The sequence below is a fragment of the Myxocyprinus asiaticus genome, chromosome 29, assembly GCF_019703515.2.
Source record: "Myxocyprinus asiaticus isolate MX2 ecotype Aquarium Trade chromosome 29, UBuf_Myxa_2, whole genome shotgun sequence".
Lineage (NCBI taxonomy): Eukaryota > Metazoa > Chordata > Actinopteri > Cypriniformes > Catostomidae > Myxocyprinus > Myxocyprinus asiaticus.
Window position 1 is genome coordinate 26,324,769 of NC_059372.1, and position 21,638 is coordinate 26,346,406.

The following is a 21,638-nucleotide window of genomic DNA, read 5'->3' on the forward strand; positions in this document are numbered from 1 at the left end:
TCTTCACTCAACCAGTGCACGAGGTGCAGAAACCGCTGTAATGCGCCATAAATCCAACAGCTTTCTTAGAGGTGAATGGAACGGCAGAGGGATTCAGCTCGCTGAACACAACTCTGAAGAAAATATCTGAATGAGTGGTTGCAAGCCAGCTCTTTTATACCCATATGTCCTGGGGAGTGGCATGCAAATTCCACTCGCCAATTCCCATTGGCCTTTTCTCAAAGATCAGAGGTGTTTGGGGCTCCCAAGGGTGACCCCTAGTGTCACTACATCGACACAATGTCGAGTGAGTGACAGATAGGGAACTGTTTTTTTATTTATTACATTTTTTTTTTTTTTTTTTTTTACCCTTTTTCGATATGCAGCTTACGAACGTATGATTGTTATGCTATTGCACTGTTTATCTTAAATTCTGTTGATTGGCACATTATTGTTGTCCACCTTTTTCTTTCAATATGGGGGTTCTTATTTTGGTCTTAAGGATTGAGGAATGAATGAAGTAAGGTGGAAGTAGGGAAGTGTATGGAAGATTTGGTTAAAGTTCTAAACTTTGTGTTAAACTTTGTTCTGGGGTGTGCAGTGTTTATTGGGGTTTGGGTTTACCTGATGGGAGGGTTGTTGGGGATGTTTTTTGGGGCACATTTAGCTGACAATTTTTTTTATTATTATTAATTTTCTCACATGTGCAGCACTTTTTTTATGCTTATATGTGGCCTTTTTTTCCTCTGGAGTTACACCTCTGGGCTGACTTTAAGAGCAGACAGTTTATACTGGATCTTCTAGGTAGGAGGAGTGGATCCAGGTTTCCTAACTTGCACATAGAGCTTTGACATTGATCCTAATGGGTAGTGATTTAAGATTTGTGAGTTGGAACGTTAAGGGCTTAAACCATTCAGTGAAGAGAAACCCGAGTTCTCTCTCATCTTAAGCAGATTAAAATAGGGGTGGTCTTTCTGCAAGAAACCCACTTACGCTGTATGGATCACTCACGTCTCACTCGAGGGTGGGCGGGGCAGTCCTTCCACTCATTCTTTCAGGCCAAGGCAAGAGGGGTAGCCATCTTGATTGATAAGCGTATACCTTTCACACCAACCAATGTCATATCAGACAAGAATAGGCATTATATAATAGTTGCAGGTAAATTATGCAATACTAACGTAACCCTGGCAAATTTTTATGCCCCAAATATCGATGATTTTAGCTTTTTATGAAAATGGTGAGAAAGGGGGGCCTGGGTAGCTCAGCAAGTAAAGACGCTGACTACCACACCTGGAGTCACAAGTTCAAATCCAGGGTGTGCTGAGTGACTTCAATCAGGCTTCTTAAGCAACCAATTGGCCCGGTTGCTAGGGTGGGTAGAGTCGCGTTGGGTTAACCTCCTTGTGGTCATTTATTGTGGTTCTAGCTCTCGGTGGGGCACATGGTGAGTTGTGCATGGATGCCACAGAGAATAGCGTGAAGCCTCCACACGCTAGGTCTCCACGGTAATGCGCTCAACAAGCCATGTGATAAAATGAGCAGATTGATGGTCTCAGACGTGGAGGCAACTGAGATTCGTCCTCCACCACCCGGATTGAGTCACTACGCCACCATGAGGACTTAGAGCACATTGGGAATTGGGCATTCTTAATTAAGGAGAAAAGGGGAGAAAAATCCCCCCCCCCCCCAAAAAAAAAAAAATTTGGTGAGAAAGCAGGGAAGTTTTTAGCCAGTCAGTTACACGGGATCTGAACTAAACAAATTATAAGTGGGCTTCACCTAGATAATGGGGAGATCACAACAGATCACAGTGCAATCAGTGACAGGTTCAGGGAATTTTACTCTACATTGTGTGCTTCAGACTCCGCTTCTAAGCAGGAAGCCATGGAAGAGTTTTTTAAGGCCACCTTAATATACCTACTTTAACTTCTGAATTTCAAACTCGTTTGGAGGAACCAATCTCTCAAGAGGAAGTGGTAGCTTCCTTGCAATCAGGGAAATCTCCAAGACCTGATGATTTTCCATCAGAGTTCTTTAAAAAAATTCTGCGCAGCTTACCCCTCATTTGACTTCCGTCTTTTCTGAATCTTTTAGGACTGAGGCTCTTCCCCCAATGCTGAACCAAGCTTATATTTCTTTATTACTCAAAAAGGACAAAGATACCCTGGATTGTGCCTCATATAGGCCTATTTTTTTGCTTAATTGTGAAGTCCTTGCCAAAGTGCTAGCCTCTAGGCTTGAATATGCCCTTCCCACTGTTGTTTCCCCTGATCAAATTGGGTTTATAAAGAGCCGCCAGTCCTTCTTCAATGTCCGCTGTTTATTCAATGTTATTTATTGTCAACAACCGGTTATTCCCAAGTGTGTAGTCTCCTTAGATGCCGAGAAGGCCTTTGACAGGTTGGAGTGGGAGTATCTTTTTTTAGTTCTGGAGGAATTTGGATTTAGTCCAGTTTTTAAATCCTGGACTAAGCTATTGTACAGGGCTCCCTCTGCAGTGGTTGCTACCAACAATCAATACTCAAAACCATTTGATTTTCACCACGGGACTCGACAGGGTTGCCCTTTGAGCCTGTTATCATTCGCTTTAGCCATTGAGCCTTTGGCAATTGCTTTACGTGGCAGTCAGCAGATCACTGGAATAACTCACGGAGGTGTTGAGCATAGGGTGGCTCTTTATGCAGACGACCTACTACTTTTGTTACTAGCCCACAGACTTCTTTGCTTACAGCTTTATCCTTGCTTGAACGCTTTGGTCAGTTTTCTGGATACAAACTTAATCTGAACAAGAGTGACATTTTCCCCATTTAAATATACCATTAAAGTTAGTGAAAAGTAAATTCACCTATCACGGTGTGTTACATGCCATTATAAACACCTTTTCAAACATAATTTTGTTAAACTTTTCGAACAGATTAAACAAGATCTTTCTAAGTGGTCCCCCCTAAAAAAAAATTCTAATTGAACATATTAATTCTATTAAAATGACAGTGCTTCCTAAATTTCTTTACCTCTTCCAGAGTCTGTCTATATTTATTCCCTTGTCTTTCTTTAGATCTTTGGATTCTACTATTTCTTCTTATATTTGGAATGGTAAGCATCCCCGCCTATGTAAACGTTTCTCCAGAGGCCTAAATGTAGTGGTGGTATGGCCCTACCCGACTTTAAATTTTACTATTGGGCAGCTAATATACGAAATATGCTGTACTGGTGGCATTATCACCAGCTACCTAACAGTCCATCCTGGGTTGTAATGGAAACATGTGCTCACAAACCAATCTCTCTTCCAGCACTTCTCACTGTTGCAATACCATTGACATCCCATACACCTGTCAACTGTCCGGTAGTGAAACACTCACTGAGGATTTGGGCTCAGTTTAGGAAAACATTCAGCTTCCGAGACCCTTCTCTTTTGAGCCCCATTGCCCGTAATCACCTCTTTCAACCGTCGATACAGGATGGAACATTTCAGGGTTGGCACGGTAAAGGGTTCAAATGCTTTAAAGACCTATTTATTGAAAACACATTTGCTTCTTTTGAACAATTATCACAACAGTTCAGTCTTCCCAAATCAGACTTTTTCAGATTTCTGCAAGTCAGACATTACATTAGGTCGCTTATATCAGAATTTCCATCGCTACCCCCTGAGAACCCTTTAGATAGTTTTCTTTTGCATGATGCATTAGCCAAAGGTTCAGTTTCTACCATCCATAATCTAATAGCAGGCTGGGCATCCTCCTCTTTACTCAGTCTTAAGAGGACATGGGAGGAAGATCTTGGTAGACCATTTTCAGAAGATACATGGGACAGTGTCCTCAGGCTGGTCCATTCTTCATCAATGTGTGCTCGGCACTCACTTATCCAATTCAAAATAGTACACAGAGCCCATATGTCCAAAGTTAAATTATCATAACATTTTCCTGGAACTAGTCCCTTATGCAACAGGTGTAATTGCGCAGAAGGCTCATTAATCCACACGTTTTGGACATGCCCTGAGTTAGAGCGCTACTGGCGATCTGTATTTGAGACTCTTTCAACAGTTTTCCTGCACAGGTCTGGTATCATTGTTTGGAGTTGCCCCACAGCAGTCATGTTTATCAGAGCCTATGACTACAGTCCTCGCTTTTACTTCTTTGTTAGCATGCAGAGTAATACTATTAAAGTGAAGGGAAGCTGCTCCGCCCACCCACATCCAATGGATCAGAGATGTAATGTCATGCCTCCACCTTGAGAAGATTAGATACTCTTTAAGTAATAAAATTCTTTAGGATCTGGTGCCCATTTTTTGATCATTTCGAATGTTCCAAATAATGCCTGGTTACTGATCGAGCTTGGGTCTGTTAAACTCCAAATGGATGTCAAATCGTTCTTATCTTGCACATGTGAATATGCAGTTACATGTATAAATGTGCATGTTTGTCTGTATTTATGTCTGTGCACATATGTTTATATATAATTATATGAACTGCTTCAAAAGTATCTTGCTGACTCTTTATATGTTCATATTTACTGTAGTTCATTGTAGTGTCTTAAAACTAATAACCCATCATCTGCTGCTGAGATTTTTTTTTTTTTCATATGGCATTGCAAGCAGCACATGTTCTCCTTTCTTGATTTGTATCTAGGTGTTTGTATTTAGGAAAATAAAGTGGCTTAGGACAAGGAAATGTACATTTACAATTGTGTGCTTTACCTTGCATGATATAAGATCTCAGTATGTATTACAATTCATTTCCAGTCAAATCAATATATCATGTCCATTTATTTGGTAAGTAGTAATTTTATTTAATTTGATATATTATTAACGTTTAGCCCCACTAGTCTCATAGAATGAATGTTACTATTACTACATTTTTGCAAACTGAGTTTTACGTGTCGCTTTCTCAGACAGAAAAATTCTAATTGGATTATTTATGAAAACTGGGACAGATAATGGACAATGTTGCTTTGTGTCACAGCGAATAATATGAAAATAATTCTAGTTTTCTGTTTAGCATTCCAGTTTTGATGAAACACCAGGGGCCTATATTATTTTAATACTACTGAAGGAGTCAGTTTTGTAAAATAATTTTGAATTGTTTTTCTGAATAAACATGATATATCAGATAAAGATTGCATGAAAAGAGAATTGTACTGTAAAAAAATACATGGATTTTGTGAAAGTTTAGCTGAACTGAAAGTGTCAGAATAAACACCTTGATATTTTTTTAACACTGATATCATGTTTTTATGTGTATAAATTATGTGTAAATATTCCCAACACTCTGACAGTGCAGTCTCTGCATGGTATACGTGACTGATAGCATATTTCTAAAATATCTAAAATAAGTGTCTTTTTAAACTATAAAAATGGTTGATAAAGACACGACTTTTGGGAGAAATTAAATAACATTTATACATTGGGTGATTTGTTCGTCATATTCATTATCATTTAAAAGCAACATAATTTAAATTACATCCACTTTATCAGCAACAAAGCACATGAACGCAAATCACATGATATCTACCTTTGATCTCGTAGGTGGCTGATCCACTGTGTGAAGTGAGAGCTGTCTGACTTGACAGCACTTATTTCACTCCTCCTCTGACTGCTGCCACCTACTCAAAACAAGGGTTTGGCATCTCAAACGAGCCTTTTGTGAGTCAATTAATCATTTAGCCCTAGCTCCAAGTTCACTGAAGTTCAAATGTTCTTGAATTTTAGCTGGATCTCATGAGGTTGAGATATCGCACTGAAACCAGGTCTGTCAATTTATCCCTGTAGTTACATGCAATTTCAGCTCGTTCTCATTAATTGATTCAATGCTGTTATAGAATGCCACGGCTCTTCAATTTAGGAAGGTAATCTTACACTATGACCCTTGTCCCAGGATAGTATATATCTCTGTTGTACCTGCTTTGTTGAGAACAGATGTCTTACGTTTGCTGTGAGCATTTATCTGAGAAAGGAAACCTGAGCAGCATATATGGTTGCAGTATATGTCACTCTCTGATAAGGAGTAAGGGAAACATTTTAAAGCCAAAAACCTGACAGTCAATGCTGGCTTGGAATAATTTAGTTCACTCCAAGTTTCTGTTATGTTGGAGTTTTTTGAATAGTGGAGCTTGAGCTTAGGTCAAGCACAGGTACAGTTTAAGATTGTTTTTCAATATATTGCTTTACTCATTGAGCAATTGCTATGTTTATTAAATCATAGGGTTTCTAATAAGCAAGCATTCGGTGTGTTAGCTTTCACTGTACTATAGTAGCTAGTACAAGCTAGTTAGGTTTCCTCTACTTGAATTATTTAAGTTGAGCTTACATGGCAAATTTAAGTTCAACCAAAGAGTTTAAATTTAAGGTTAAGTGCCATTAAAATGTATGAGTTAGCTTACTCAATATTTCAAGTTAAAAACAATTACCATGCATGTGTAGTACAAAATCAAAATCTGAAAGTTCTATTAACTGAAACTTGGGAGTTTATTAACTCAAAAAATTGACTTATTAGGGTTTACAGTGCAAAATAAAAGTTTTTTCAGGCATTTACCTTTTACATACAAAGTTACCACACAAAATGAGATGTTACGCAGAATATTAGTCTCAGTATCCGTTTACTTTAATTACATCTTTTGTCCATACAATGAAAGTGAATGGTGACTGAGGCTAACATTCTGCATAACATTTCCTTTTACGTTCCACAGAAGAAATGTCCGGAACATATGAGGGTGAGTAAGTGATGACAGAATTGTCATTTTTGTGTGAACTATCCCTTTAAAGAGTGTTTAATATGTTATTCATTAATATTGATGTCTATAATACAGTATTTCACCTGTGTTAGTTCAAACTTTCGAGGGACATGTTAGTGAAGTAACAGAAACTTTCATAATCATTTCATATTTAAAACTGCTTTGAGTACAATGTATTTTTGAATGTGTGTGTTTTTTCCATTTCATCCTAAGGTATGTTTATGACTATACTATAATGCTATCCGTTAAAAAAAATAAATGCTTAAGGTGAAGAGGGAACTCCTTCAATGAGAGATGCCATTATAAAAAGTTAACTTGCACTAACTCCATCAGTTTCAGTTAGGCATCTCTTTCAGGTATTTTGTAAGTTTAGAGGGCAGAGGGTTGAAAGGAAAGGGGGTGTATGGTCAGAGAAAGCCAAAGCATCACTGTCCTCCCCACCGAAGCCCTTAACCAGCTCAACGCCCCCCTGAAGAATGGTTCAGTGCATTCCGTCAGCCTAGAGACCAGCTCCCCCTTTCACACAGTGGCTTTTCAGAGTGACAGCTGCATTTGAATAAGAATCGCCCTCTATTCACCTCATTGCTGTGGTGACAGGAGTGGAGAGGGCGGGGGAATCGTGTACGTCCACTCTGATTGGCTTATGCCGTTCATTCTGTTTTTGTCTGGAAAGGCCAGTTTTGCCTCTAACGTTTTGTGTGTGTGTGTGTGTGTGTGTGTGTGTGTGTGTGAGTGAGTGTGTGTGTGTGTGTGTGTGTGTGTGTGTGCAAAGTTAAGCACTCATTTGTTATACACACTGAGTCTCTCTCACACACACAGAACTCATCTCTCATTTTGTCCCTCACTCACACACACACCTACAAACTTACAAAGAAAACTTTCTGACAAAGGGTCTTCCCTGCACAGAGGGATTTTATCAACTGGTGTGATTCCGTGAGTAAATATTTCTTCTTTTAATATACTTTGTTTGGCATAGATTCAAAGAGCCTTTCCCGTTTGGTCTATAGAGATGCAGCCGATTCATAGCTCAGTCATGCTGGTTTTATCTTCAGTTTTGACTCTGTCGTCTGTAATTCCTCTGGCTTCATCTCGTTACCCACTTTATCTGTGACTTTTGTCCCTTTTCTTTGATTTGTCAGTGTCATGTTGTGCTCTTTATCTGTGAGGCATCATACCTCACTGTCCTGTGATGTACTATCTGGACAGATTTTAAGGAATGCAACATTTCTTTATGTAATTACATTTACTTTTCTCTGGTTTGTCTTTGATGTGCAACAGGATTTCAGCATCATAAAATATCTAAAAAGTACCTGCACACTGTAAAGAATGTTTTGTAAGGAAAGTCAAATATTTGCTTCAGATGGTAACATCTAAATTAACATGTTTTATTTTAAAAAGAATATGATTTGTTATGACTGATTCAGCCTAATTACAAGTAATTTCTAAGGGTCAGATCAGGTAGAAAGGGGTGCTTAGGGTAACAACTGCAGTTAATCTAAAGTATTTAGCTTAATTCAGTGATGTTAAACAATATTTTTGACTTAATACCAGTTAATTAAGATGATACCACATGAAGCACATTTTTAGATTAACAAAGTGGTAACCTGCAATTGTTACCTCCAGGATCCATTTTTACTTGATCTTACCTATACAAATACTTTTATTATAACCAGATAATTCAAAAGCAAATTGTTTTTAGGTTACCTAAAATAAAGCATCAGTTTCACTCAGTAAATCTCTGTATATCAGTTAGGTCTTTTTTTGTTGTTGTTGTCTTTTGTCAGTCCAGCTGACTTTGCGATATTTTTGAAGATGGTAGGTTGATGTTGTTAAATAATTTTGGGTCTATGTGATTTGTACTTATTTGCTGCCATCATTTCTGTAAAAATCTGCCCTCTCTAATAGTTGAGTGACTATGAAAGATTATTGTGGCAGTGAAATGTAAAGTGGTTATGGTACTGGAGTGGAGTCTGTGTGGGAAACTCAGGCTGTGGTATTGTGTGATGGAGCTGACCTGTCATTCCTCTCACCAGCAGACTGAAGAGCCTGCAGCCAGGGGCCCAGTGCTCCTCTCTTGAGCTCACACACTCACACACACACACACACACACACACACACACACACACACACGTGGTTCACTATACTTTCTAGTTTCTCACTAGATTTAAATGTTGTATATTTATTTGGTGGAATACACTATGAAACTTTTTTATGATTATGTTACAACATCTTTATTTCCATCCATTTAACATCTCACAATAATTTATATCATATGTTCTTGATTTAATGAGTTTTCAGAATTTCAGCATGATTTTCTTCATCAGTAATTAATTTTAAATTGGTCGAAAAAGTGCAATGAATTTAAATTAACTAAATATTTCAATTTTAGTTGGTTGAATTGTTTTTTACTGCGTGTCCAGTAAAACTGGTGTGATGAACTTATCAAGTCCAGAACTGTCTACTGTCTTTTGGAAGAGCAAATATTTTTTTTTCCAAGTAGAGTTTGTAACGCAGTGACCGTAAGGAGTAATGTCTACACAGATGGTTACTTAATGTAGATAGCATTGTCTTTAGAGTGTACAATCAGTAAGCAATCTATCATCCAGCATTTATCCCTGGGAGGAACAGCAATACATTGTAAAAAATGTTTTGTTAGGTAACTTAAAAAATGAACTTCATATGGTAACATTATAAAATGTGGTAACAACCCGAACCCTAACATGTTCTAACCCTAACCATAATTGCCTGGTTTTAATCAAGTCAAAAACTGTGATTTAATCAACTTGACAAATTAGGTGACACAAATAAATGTCATTATGCTTTATGTGGTGACTTTTAAATTAGCTGGTTTGATTCCAGTCAAAAATATAATTTTTCATATCAACTGAATCTAAATCAACATTAGATTATACCAATAAAACTAATGTTAAGAGTTAAAGGAATATTCCGGGTCAAATATAAATTAAGCTCAACCGACAGCATTTTTTGCATAATGTTGATAACCAAAAAAAATTAATTTTGACTTGCCCCTCCTTTTCTTTAAAAAAAGCAAAAATCTAGGTTACAGTGAGGCACTTACAACGGAAGTGAATGGCGTCAATCGATAAATGTTACAATACTCACTGTTTCAAAAGTATAGCCACAAAACATTAACAATATGCATGTTAACATGATTTAAGTGTGATAAAATCACTTACTAACCTTTTCTGTGTAAAGTTATAGCCAACTTTATAACTTTATTGCCATGACGATGTAATGTCAACAAACACTAAAACCCCAAAATGACTGTAAAAATGACGATTTAAACAACTTTACAGCTCAAATAATACATGAATTTTAACAGAAGAATTAATGTAATTGCTTTTATAAAATTATATGCTTCACATTTCTGCCTTTAAACCTTCCAACAGTTGGCCCCATTCACTTCCATTGTAAGTGTCTCATTATAAACTCAACTTTTGCTTTTTTTAAAGAAAAGGAGGGACGAGTCAAAATAATTTTTTGTGTTAATCAGCATTATGCCACAAATACTGGCAATTGACCTTAACTTGTATTGAACCCCGAATATTCCTTTAAATCAAGTAGAAATAGCTCCATAAGGTAACAATTGCAGGTTACACTTTTTTCAGTGTATGACATTTTCAGATATCTTGCAGACTAAATTTGGATTCGTGGCTCTTGTTGCTGCACACAATAGTTTTTTTTCCCCTTGGTTTAATTTCATAACAGTTTCTGCATTGCTTACTGCAGTATAGTTGGGTAATTAACTTGTACTAGTGTGATTGATATAGCCCAGCATGTTACAGTGCCGGTAAGGTAGACACATCGAGAGGATAGTGCATAAAATAATTACTGTCAAAAGTCTGTGCTTAATGGAATAGATGCACTGACCTTCTTGTTCTGGTCAAGTGCTTTTCATTGATTGTGTGTCAATTTGCACATCATTGTAAAAAACACATTTCAGTACATAGGTTCGAGCATTTCAAACACCGTTAGTGTTTACTCTATTTAATGTTTGTGTCCAATGATCAATTAATTCATGTGGAAATAAGGACCATGCCATTTCATCCCACAATATCCCTTTTTAAATATAACAAAAATGAGTTTCATAGTCAGATGCATTTATTGAGCATGATTGTAAATCACGATAAATGTCATGTGATTGCCACTTCTTCATCAATTTAACACTTAGGGCACATAGAATGGGGGCCTGCTATATTTGTTTTAAATGCTTTATTTACATTTTATAGTATATATTTATTTACTATTTGTTTTATATATTTGTTCTAACATTTTTTCTTTGTATTTCAGGCCCCTGGGTATCAGCTGCTCATGTTTGTTTGATAACCCATGATGATGGTCATGTATTTCAATCTCCTCTTTCTGGGTAAGTCAGAGATTACATTCAACTGAATCAAGTACATTCTGGAGTATTTTAGACATTTCAAGTCGGGATCATAAAACGGCCGATGACAACACAAACAATCCTATGAGATTATCAAAGTCTTACTCTCCAGTGCGATGAATGGGGGATAAGCTGCTTAAACAATGTGAAGTTCAAACACGCAGACCCCTACCTAACCCCCACCCAGGAGTTCTTTCACAGAAGCTCCCACGAGAGCCCTTTTCAACACCGTACAATCTAGACTTAAGCAATGAAAACATGGCCAACCTGTTGCCCCCTTTCTTCTTCAGCATCAGTGCCTGGTCCTTTAACTCTCTGAAGAGCAGTAATCAGAGGCACTGAGCTTGCTTGGCCTTGCTTATTTGTGTTTCATAATGAAAGGTGTATGCATCATGGAGAGGAAACTGTACACCTGGGGCCAACTCTGCTCAAAAAGGCGAGGAAAGTTTCTTTCAGTGTTTGCACAACATTGAGAGATCAGGAATCGCTGTAATGACCACCCTAAACATACTAACAAAGACATATGGTCTGTGGAAGTTGTAGAGTTGTATGATAGATTGGGAGAGTGACCTTGGGGTGTCAGAGAAGTGATATCACAATGTGATCTCATTAGTATCAGCAGTTATTCGTTCAACATGATCGCATGGGAAATCAACATGCTGCTTCCAAATGTTTATGTATACTGAAATCGACCCCATACTGCCAGATTACTGACAAGTGGCATCCCCATCAGAAATTTTAGCATAAATTCAAATGCATTTACCGTTCTTTGTGGTGCTACTGACACAGGGGTTTTGGTCTCATGGAAACCAGTAAGTGATAGCGTTTAGATAAACAATGATGAGTGCGAATTGAAGGTTGCATTTTTTCTCTAAAAATTTAATTAGTACTTTTCTGATGGTTAGGTTTAGAAATGCGGTTTGGGTTATGGAGCAGGGTAATAAAATATGCATTCCTGTTTACTGTATTTCATCATTTACAACTAAAAAATAACAGCACGCTGTTGGTGCCACACAGTGTACATTTCACCTCAACATCACTTACAGCTTTGGCCACTGGGGGCAGTGATTCGAATTTCGGTAAGTACAGACTGATTTCAGCAGCTGAACTTTCAAACTCCTGTCGTAAAATTCACAGTGTAATCAGTCTGATTCCTTTGTAAATTGTGGTTTTAGTGCACATATATTTTCGTACGTTTCATAGAGATTAAAAAGATTCAAGATTTGTACCTCTCTAAAGTTGTACATACTGTAGGTAAAAGGCTTTATGTTTTAGATGTTTTCAGCACATTGATATTGTATTTTTGCAGTGTATATCTACATATACACAAATGCATGTGTACACTTTACATTAGAATCACTACAAATACAAGATCACCCTAGATTTTTTTTGGTTGTTATTTGTCACTGCCTATTTTAAATCCAGGATGCCAAAACTTCATCTCTCAATTTCTTCCCATGTGGCATCACCTAACAAGGTTCTCTTTCACATTGCTTTCACCCTCAAAGTTAAATCATTATTTGAAACTCCTAGTACCATTATGATAATCTGCTATTTCCCAAACATTGTCATGGATTGGTGTATTTTGAAGGGAGGACCCAAATGCAGAGAGCAACAATGAGCTTTTATTTAAATATAAAGAAAACAAACATAACCAAAAATTCCCACAATGGAAAAAAAGGAAAAACAAAACCAAACTAAAAACTTGAACCGACTGGGAAGGTAGACAGAAGACACGAGCACTTGACGACAGAAGAGACCAAAACAATCCAGTACAGGACAGCATACACGAGGAGCTAATATAGGGAGAGAAATAAAACAGGTTAACAAGAGGCAGGTGAAACAAATGAACTAATAATGAGCAGACAAGGAGGCGGGGTATGATGCAAGACTGAGACATGTGGCAGTATGGAAAATAAACAAAGCCATGCGCTCTCACATTCACAAACACAGGAATGACACGAGTGCATAACGCCAGAGACTACAAGGCAACATGCACTCATGCCAAACGACAGACGAGATGGGACATTTGTGCAAGGGTTCAGGACCAAATAAACAGGCACCAAGACAGAAGCGGCCGAACCGCGGCACAATATGAAAACAGATTGTGACTCGGACGTGCAGCTCAAAGCGAGCGCAACGCCAAGCATGCCCGAGGTCGCGAGAGACAGACACAAACAATTGACACAAGTGCATGCCAAAAGGATGACATAAGAGCAATGCAGTCATGCCAATAAACAGCAAGACAAGAGAAAGCATGACAATGCCAAAAGTGCGAGCCATGCGTTCTCACACAGACTAGACAAGACACTAAACATGAGTGTCAGAGCTCAGCCACAAAGACAACAAAAACACAACCGACAGAAGTGGCTGAACCCTGACAAACACAGCATAAGAATTAAGTTCCTCCTGAAGGAGGTGTGTAAAGGCAACAGAAGGCAGTCAATCCTCTAAACCATATGGTACAAAACAAAGCTGGGCTCATTAATAGTGTTACTGCTTTCTATTTACACACATTCTGTATGCAAAGATAGTGAAACATTGAAGTTGTGGCACAAAGTTTAGTGCATGTGCTCTCGACACATTTAAGCCCAAAGTAAACTTCAGGTAGACATGAATGCTAGGTGTCTGCATACAGGACGTGTGATGCAAATTTCATTATCAGCAGAGTGCTCGAGCAATGAACGTGAGTGCCATTTTTATAATAGTGTGTATTCTGAAATGCACCTGGAATTATTTGCACTAATTAGTGGGTCCACAAAGTGGCAACACTTACATTTGAGCCATTGCTATCATGAAGAAGCACTAGAAGAAGATGCAATCACCGCTAAAGAACAGAAGACGAATGTGGAAACAACAACAGTGGATGTGCAATGTGGATGTGTCAAGAGTGCATGTGTGAAGGGGCCTGGGTAGCTCAGCGAGTATTGATGCTGACTACCACCCCTGGAGTCGCGAGTTCGAATCCAAGGCGTGCTGAGTGACTCCAGCCAGGTCTCCTAAGCAACCAAATTGGCCCGGTTGCTAGGGAGGGTAGAGTCACATGGGGTAACCTCCTCGTGGTCGCTCTAATGTGTGGTTCTCGCTCTCGGTGTGGCACGTGGTGAGTTGTGCATGGATGCCGCAGAGAATAGCATGTAGCCTCCATGCGCTACGTCTCTGCGGTAACGCACTCAACAAGCCACGTGATAAGATGCACGGATTGACGGTCTCAGACGCGGAGGCAACTGAGATTCGTCCTCCGTCACCCGGATTGAGGCGAGTCACTACGCCACCACGAGGACCATGAGTGCATTGGGAATTGGGCATTCCAAATTTGGGAGAAAAGGGGAGATAAAAAAAGAGTGCGTGTGTGAGGTGGTCAGGAGATACCTTCATTTATATAACTCAAGTTTGAAGGACTATAAGACATATTTATGGGTCTAAACTCCTAAAGAAATAGTCTAGTTTCTCATTGTAGTAGTAGCGTGCACGCGCCAACCACCTGTGTATGTGTGCACAGTCAAATTAAGTATACTTTGAAAGGCTTTGCGTTCGACTGTACACAGACACTAAGCGTTCTCATCAAAACCAAAGTATACTTTGGGCTTAACATCACGGGCTTGTGCACGTCTCCTGAGCCTGCGGTACTATTAGCTGTCATGCTAACATGGGTGATGCAGGTTCAAGTCCCCAATAATTTCTGTCACTTTCTAACACTAAATCGGTTATATTAAAAAGGTAACAATTTTATTTTTACATTTATATTTATGTATAAGGCAAAGTGTATATTTTAGGTGCTCTGACTTGTCACCTTTTCCCATTTATGGTCCTGCGGTGTGACAAATTAACTTTTAAAAGTACAAATATTCCATGTAGTCTTTCAATTAATATGAAATCGAATGCATATTACTTATAAAATAATGAAGTACAATTCTGTTTAAAATAGTTGTAGGTGGAGTACAGCATGTCACACCAAAGGACATCAACTTTCCAAAATTATTTCATTTCAACCACCCGAATGTTTTATTGAGTGTGTGGTTTAGATGAGGGTGACATGAAAAATAAAGAGTTCATTAGTAATATCTCTACTGTAATACTGAAAAGAAGAGAGGAAGTGCAGAGAGCTTTCATTTCGTGAGTGTGCTTCACAGATAATGGAATGAATACAGTGTGCTGAGGATGTCCATTAGTTGTGACATGGGGTAGAGGCCAGAGAGAGAGAGAGGGAGAGGGCAACGAACAAGCTTTAGTTTGGCCCATTATACTCAGTGCAATTATCAGTACATCATTTTATTTTTTTCTAAAGCTCCTTATATACTCAATCGTCAGCCATTTTTCTACAACCAATAACCATTTATCCTATTTATATCCACTTAAAAGATTGAATAAATGGGAAAATGCAGTGGCTGTGTTCCAAGCCCACCTAGATAGCATTTTTAGACTTCATAGGTGCACTCCCCAACACAAACTAAATTATGCTGCATTATAAGATACCTCATTTAATTTCGGTTTGAATGTTACCTAAAGCACGAAACATGCTCTGTGCAAGTACATGAGCGACATTTTGCTACACAAACCTTGATTTCATCCGTTGTTGCTTCCAAAATGTGTCAGACAACAATACACAACTCAAGTATGCATTGCATTCTCAATGTTGCCGCAAGTGGTGGTATGGCAGATATTAGTATGAACTGTTCGCTTCTACGGTGAGATTTCTCTTTCAAGTCAACTGCTGTCATGGCGGACCAACTGTTTGAAGAGAGAATATTACTGAGCAAGTAAGATAAAGTTATCTTATCCCCCCCCCCGACCAAAAGAGTAATGAGGTTTGTTTCAAAAACATACTGTGCGTCCACATACTTGAGTAAAGCATGTTTTTGGCCTTAAAGTGTAGAGAGTAGGCAGTGAGGCAGCTCATTTGGGTTTGGAACAAAGCTATTGTCACCACAGTATTTAGAATAACCGGATGAAGGTGTTTATGGTTCTGTGTTGTCATCAGTGGCAACTTAGAGTGCCAGTCTTTTGTCCCAGACACACTTATTTTGATATTGATGTTCTTTACAAGAATGATTGTTGTTTTTTTCCTGTTGTACATTAATCAGTGGGTCTTAGTGTATACTTTTGTGGTTCCTCCTAAAATCTTTCCTCTTTACCTGTCTGCTGTCTCTGTTTTGTATAATTAGTAAATGTCACAAACAAAATCTCTATTTTGTATTTTTTTTTTATTTGGAATACCCAATTCCCACTACTTAGTAGGTCCTTGTGGTGGCTCAGTTACTCACCTAAATCCGGGTGGCAGAGAACAAGCCTCAGTTGCCTCCACTTCTGAGACAGTCAATCCGCACATCTTATCACATGGCTCGTTGTGCATGACACCACGGAGACTCCGCATGTGGAGGCTTCACACTATTCTACACACTACGCACAACTCACCACGCGCCCCACCGAGAGTGAGAACCACACATTATAGCAACCACGAGGAGGTTACCCCATGTGACTCTACCCTCCCTAGCAACCGGGCCAATTTGGTTGCTTAGGAGACCTGGCTGGAGTCACTCAGCATGCCCTGGATTCGAACTCATGACTCCAGGGGTGGTAGTCAGTGTCTTTACTTGCTGAGCTACCCAGGCCCCCAAATCATTTGTAGATTAATATTTTCTGCTAGCGTTCATGAGGAAGTCAACAACAGAATATGTTCTGTTCAAGTGTGAACTGTATAATACAAAGATATTACCTGTATATTTTCCTCTTAACACTTTGTTTCTGTGGATCAGAAAGCTTAACAGTGTGTTATGTCAGAATTTAGGGCACGAGCGGAATGCTGAGAAATGACAACTCAGGTCTCAGGTGTGTGATTTCCATAAGATACTTTTTAAAGATAGTTTAAGTGGTGACTGGAAAGCCTAGTGGGAAGAAGGATTGTTAAACAGCCTTTGAAGGATTCTTATGGAGGTTTCCCTCTAGGCCTTCCCTGTTTATAGCAGCTGTCAACCTCACTTATTCCTTTCCTTTGCTTTTTTGCTTTCTTATTTTTCTTATGCAGGGGAGGAAGTATTTTGCCATATTTGTTTAGACTAATACTCATAACTCCTTAATGTAAGATAAGGACCTGAACAATTCTTTCAATATGATCTCTCCACTCTTTCCCAGATAACATGACTTGTGTTTTTAAAAGTGCCTTTCAGTTGATTACAATTTTTAATCGTGATTAATCGCATAATTTTTCATAGTTAATCGTGATTAATCGCAGATTTTGAAAGTGCTGAAATTTGATTCTAAATATACTTCTTTTCCTGTCAAAATGCACTTATTTCATTCTTAGGAAAGAAAACAAAACAAAATCTAACAATATAATGCTTAATTAATATTTTCCAAAGTATAAAGATAGAAATGCACTAAAATAGCATTAAATAATATTAAACGTTTCCCAAAGTCTAAGTGGGAGTTTGACTAATTGAAAGAACTATTTTCACCAAAGGTTGCATATTCATAGCAACAGGCATTAAATCTCTTAAACTCTCATCCTCCACAATATTAATCAGACTGTGGAAATCTGGATTGCTACAGCAATCGTGAAGCCACGTTCATGATTCACGTGAAAGTATTAACGCCAGCATCAAGCACCACTTTGAACTCCACATGAAAAGCGCTTGCAGACAAAAACGTCTTGTTCTGCATTTTGGTGATAGTTAAGACTTGCCATTCTTCTGTGACAGTTAAAATGCGCCTTACTTAGGCTGAAAAAAACTTCTGTCACAAGTCCCATCTGGGCTAATTTTATACAGTAAATAGTGTTTAAGTTAAGAACTCCTTTCTCCATCATTTAATCACTGACACTGAATCACTGATGTGTGTGTTTGTGGTGTGTCCGTCAGTGTAATGAGTCCGGGCAAACACATTGCAAAGTTTCCGCCCTTCCAACCAGTGTTTATGCTGTATTAACGGTAAAAGCATTAATTGCGATTAAGAAAAATGTATGCTTTAAATTTTTTTAATTAATCATGTGCGTTAACGTGTTAATTTTGACAGCTCTAGTTTTACCGTTATTTTTCCATGGCAAAAGTGCCAGTTCATTATATGGAGCTGTGGGCTCTGTGCCCTGCTCTCCTTACTCAAAGTGGGTCAGTGAGAATGTGTGTTAATGATTGGACAAGGAATATGATCAAGGTGCCTGTAAGTGTGCACGTGCCTTTTAATGGAATATCTCTACAGTATGTCTCTTAGAACAGGTGCACTTTGTCAACTCTGGCCTGTTTTGAAATGAGCTTCATGTAGACAACATCTATAGGCTTAGAGACTGGGGCCATATGTATTTCTTCACAAGGGCTTTATTGTACAAATATCAGTCGATCTATAAATAGAGGTATTGTCTAGTGATAAGACTCTTGTGCCAAGTGTTAGATTGTGATTGTGATTGTGTTCGATTTCAAAACAATGGCTATGTTGCTTTGTCTGTGCCTGCAAGATCGCTATCTGATTTTAGTTCACATTCCAGTACTGGGTTTTGGTGCACTGTCTGTGCAAGACTACCTTTTATTCTTAAAGCACAATGCAGTCCTCTAACGAAGAATGCATATGCATGCTAAATTATTTCATGCTCTAGGAATTCTGTTTTGAATAAATAAAACATCAATAATAACAAATTATAATGAATACAAAATGTTTAAATATACCATACTCCACCTTCCAGCAATACTGCAAACCATGCAGCTTTGAAATTTATATTCACTGAATTCAGCCAAGAGGTCAATCTGTGTTTAAATCCTCTATTGGTACAACGAGGTCTAAGTTCACCAAACCAAACTTTTGTGCACAGTGGAAGATTAAATTTTTCCACGAGCTTGTGTTTCTGCTCTCCCATAAACGCATTCGTATGAATGTAAGTGAATAGGGCATGAAGTCTAATGGGACCATGGTTTTGTGACTGCTTTTAATGAATGATTTAATTTGAAGTAACAAAGAAAGAAATGATTGACTGGCAAACTAATTAATTAGAAGTAGTTGCAGGTAGACATGCTTTTTGTGGGTGAAAATGTGTTGCACTGTTTGGGTCTTAGGTCTCAAATAAGGCCACATCCATACTAATCTGTTTTCATTTTCATAACATCATCGTTTTCAAAAGTATGAAGTAATGGAGAGCGTTTTCAAAACTCTCTTTTCTCTTCCAGTGTGGATTGGAGGTGTAAATGTATCAAACATCAATGCGTTTTCAAAGGAAAACATATTTGTGTGGATGTGGCCTAAGGTGCATGGCACAATCATGTTTTTTGGAGCCTCTTCTGTGCAGCACATGTGGGGGCTTGTCCTCGTCTTGCAGAATGTTTTCCTTAGCTACAGATGGGCATTTTGTTAACTTTGTGTCAGATACTTTTACACTTGGAATTTTCTCTTAATGAATGACATTTTCCTGGCTTGGCATTCCTGTACTGCTATTGCAATGCAGTTGCCCATCTGCCTTTGGAACCGTTGTTGTTAATATGTCTTCAGGTAGATGTTTAAGTGAAGAATCGCGTGTCTGTGTGTGTAGTTATTATGCATGAATTAGTTTATGTAGTTTGTTGGTGTTAAAGAGTGAAGGGGCAAGTGGCCATGTGCTTCAGTCTAACGCAACAGATGTTTGTTGGTGTTCTTGTTTATGATTAGTTCTATTCTTGTTTACAGTTCTTTTACATGTACAATAGTTGGCAACAAAAAATACTTTTTACTGCCCTTGTTCAGATATAAGGGACAGTCATTGAGGCCAGTATCACAGACCAAATTAGTGAGGTTAAACAAATGTTTGTGGTAAAGAAAAATCAATGTATTGTCTGTAGAGATGTGATGGCTGTCGGCTAATCATCTAGTTGTCTGACAATTGACTAGTCGATTAGTGGGGTCGAATACTAACACAATTTTTTTTAGTGGTGGTTATACTAATGATGCAATTCTCAAATAAATTAAGAGACTCCACTTCGTGGAGTGTGTTTTTGTGTCATTATAGCTTGCTGTGATTAAAAGTAAATAATAGTCAGCACAGTAAATCCCTCTGTAAGAAGTTTCTTCTCTTTAATGCTTTAGGTTTAGTCCTTTTATGTGCTGCTGTTACAGCAATCAAAGTGCAGAATCAGCAATACATTACAAGATGATCACTGTCAGACATGAAATCCTCTGCTGAGTAATATTTCTGTATTTGTGAGGTGTTGTTGAGAGATTAAAATATTTTGCTGATTTTGTCTGACACTGCTTAAATAAATAGATGCAGGGGGAAAAAATTTAACTTCTTGATGTCATCAAGTTCATTAGTTCACAAGTTCATTAATATTGTGTGTCCATGCAATATTATCTTGCAGTTCTGTGCTTTTGAATGTCAGCAAGGATCCATTTATATGTAGTCCATTTATTTGTTGAATATCCATTAGTCACCATGTTCAAGTGCTGCATTTTGCATCCATACAGTATATCCCTCTGATACGTGTCTGATCGGGGTCACGTGAACATAACAGAGTCTAATTATACATTATTATCTTTAACACCAACCAGTCGAACAGTCGTTCAAACAAATGAGCAACTAGTCAATTATATAAATGTGTAGTTTTGCACATCCCTAATTGTCATGCAGAGTTATACATATACTTTGAAAACCTCCTAAACTATACTGTAAATTCTATCAAAGAATTAGAGCAAATTCAAAGTAATTAAGAAACAATAAATCTTAATTATTCATGTTTACCTTATATGGTCTTCATAATGGGTAAAATTGAGCATTTTAGCCCAGTTAACTAGTTGCAAGTAGTCTTAACTTAGTGTTAAAATAGTGTTGTTTTCACTTCCTAACTTCAAAAGAACTGGCTAAAAATGAATTATTTTATTGAAATATGGGATATAAATGGGAAGTTCTGATCTAAAACAGGGACAGCCAATTTATTAATTTATCCTCCCCAAAACAAAATCTGCTGCATATACAATTTTTATTTTTATTTTGCAAGGAGACAACTGGTTTAATCTGAACAGGATGCAAGTTCACCAATGATTTTTTTTTAATCAATTGTAAAATGTTTTTGCAAGATATTTTCATTTATGAGTACAAATTAGATTAGATTATTTTTCCAATGATGGCCTCAAGCTATACTGTAAAATAAAAGCAGTGTTTGTTTTCACTTAATTCGTCAGCGGAACAGATTTACTGTAAGAGGAAATCTAATGAGGTACCCTCATCTGCTGATTTATTTCTAAAGATGATTCATCTCTCTCTCTCTCTCTCTCTCTCTCTCTCTCTCTCTCTCTCTCTCTGTTTCTTCCTCTCTCTCTCTCTCTCTATGTCTCTTTCATGTGTGGAAGCTCAATAACAGACTATGACAAAACCATAGCCAAGACCTGTTCTTGCCTACCCAACCCCAAACACATACTCTCACAGTCACATTTTCCCCTTTGCTAGTCAGAACATGAGAAACCATGAAGAAAAAGTGCCAGTCCTTCACCTCAGGGAAGCTGTTACGAACGATGCATCAGTGTCATCTCTCAAAAAAGTCTTTATGGAGAAATGGGATTTTCTGGTGTGCGTGGCCTG

General features: G+C 38.1%; 1 protein-coding gene across 3 annotated transcripts in view; it reads left to right on the forward strand.

Moving 5' to 3' along the window:
* lamb2l (laminin, beta 2-like) overlaps positions 1 to 21,638 on the forward strand; it is a 91,755-nt gene that overhangs the window by 17,109 nt on the left and 53,008 nt on the right. For 2 of the 3 annotated variants that reach the window (XM_051661354.1, XM_051661355.1), the window contains exon 2: positions 11,017 to 11,092. In XM_051661354.1, coding sequence (XP_051517314.1) covers positions 11,056 to 11,092 — 37 coding nt within the window. In that variant the 5' untranslated portion in view covers positions 11,017 to 11,055. Of the gene's footprint in view, positions 1 to 7,585; positions 7,639 to 11,016; positions 11,093 to 21,638 lie in introns of those variants that run through there. The other variant, XM_051661356.1, reaches the window with a different exon arrangement.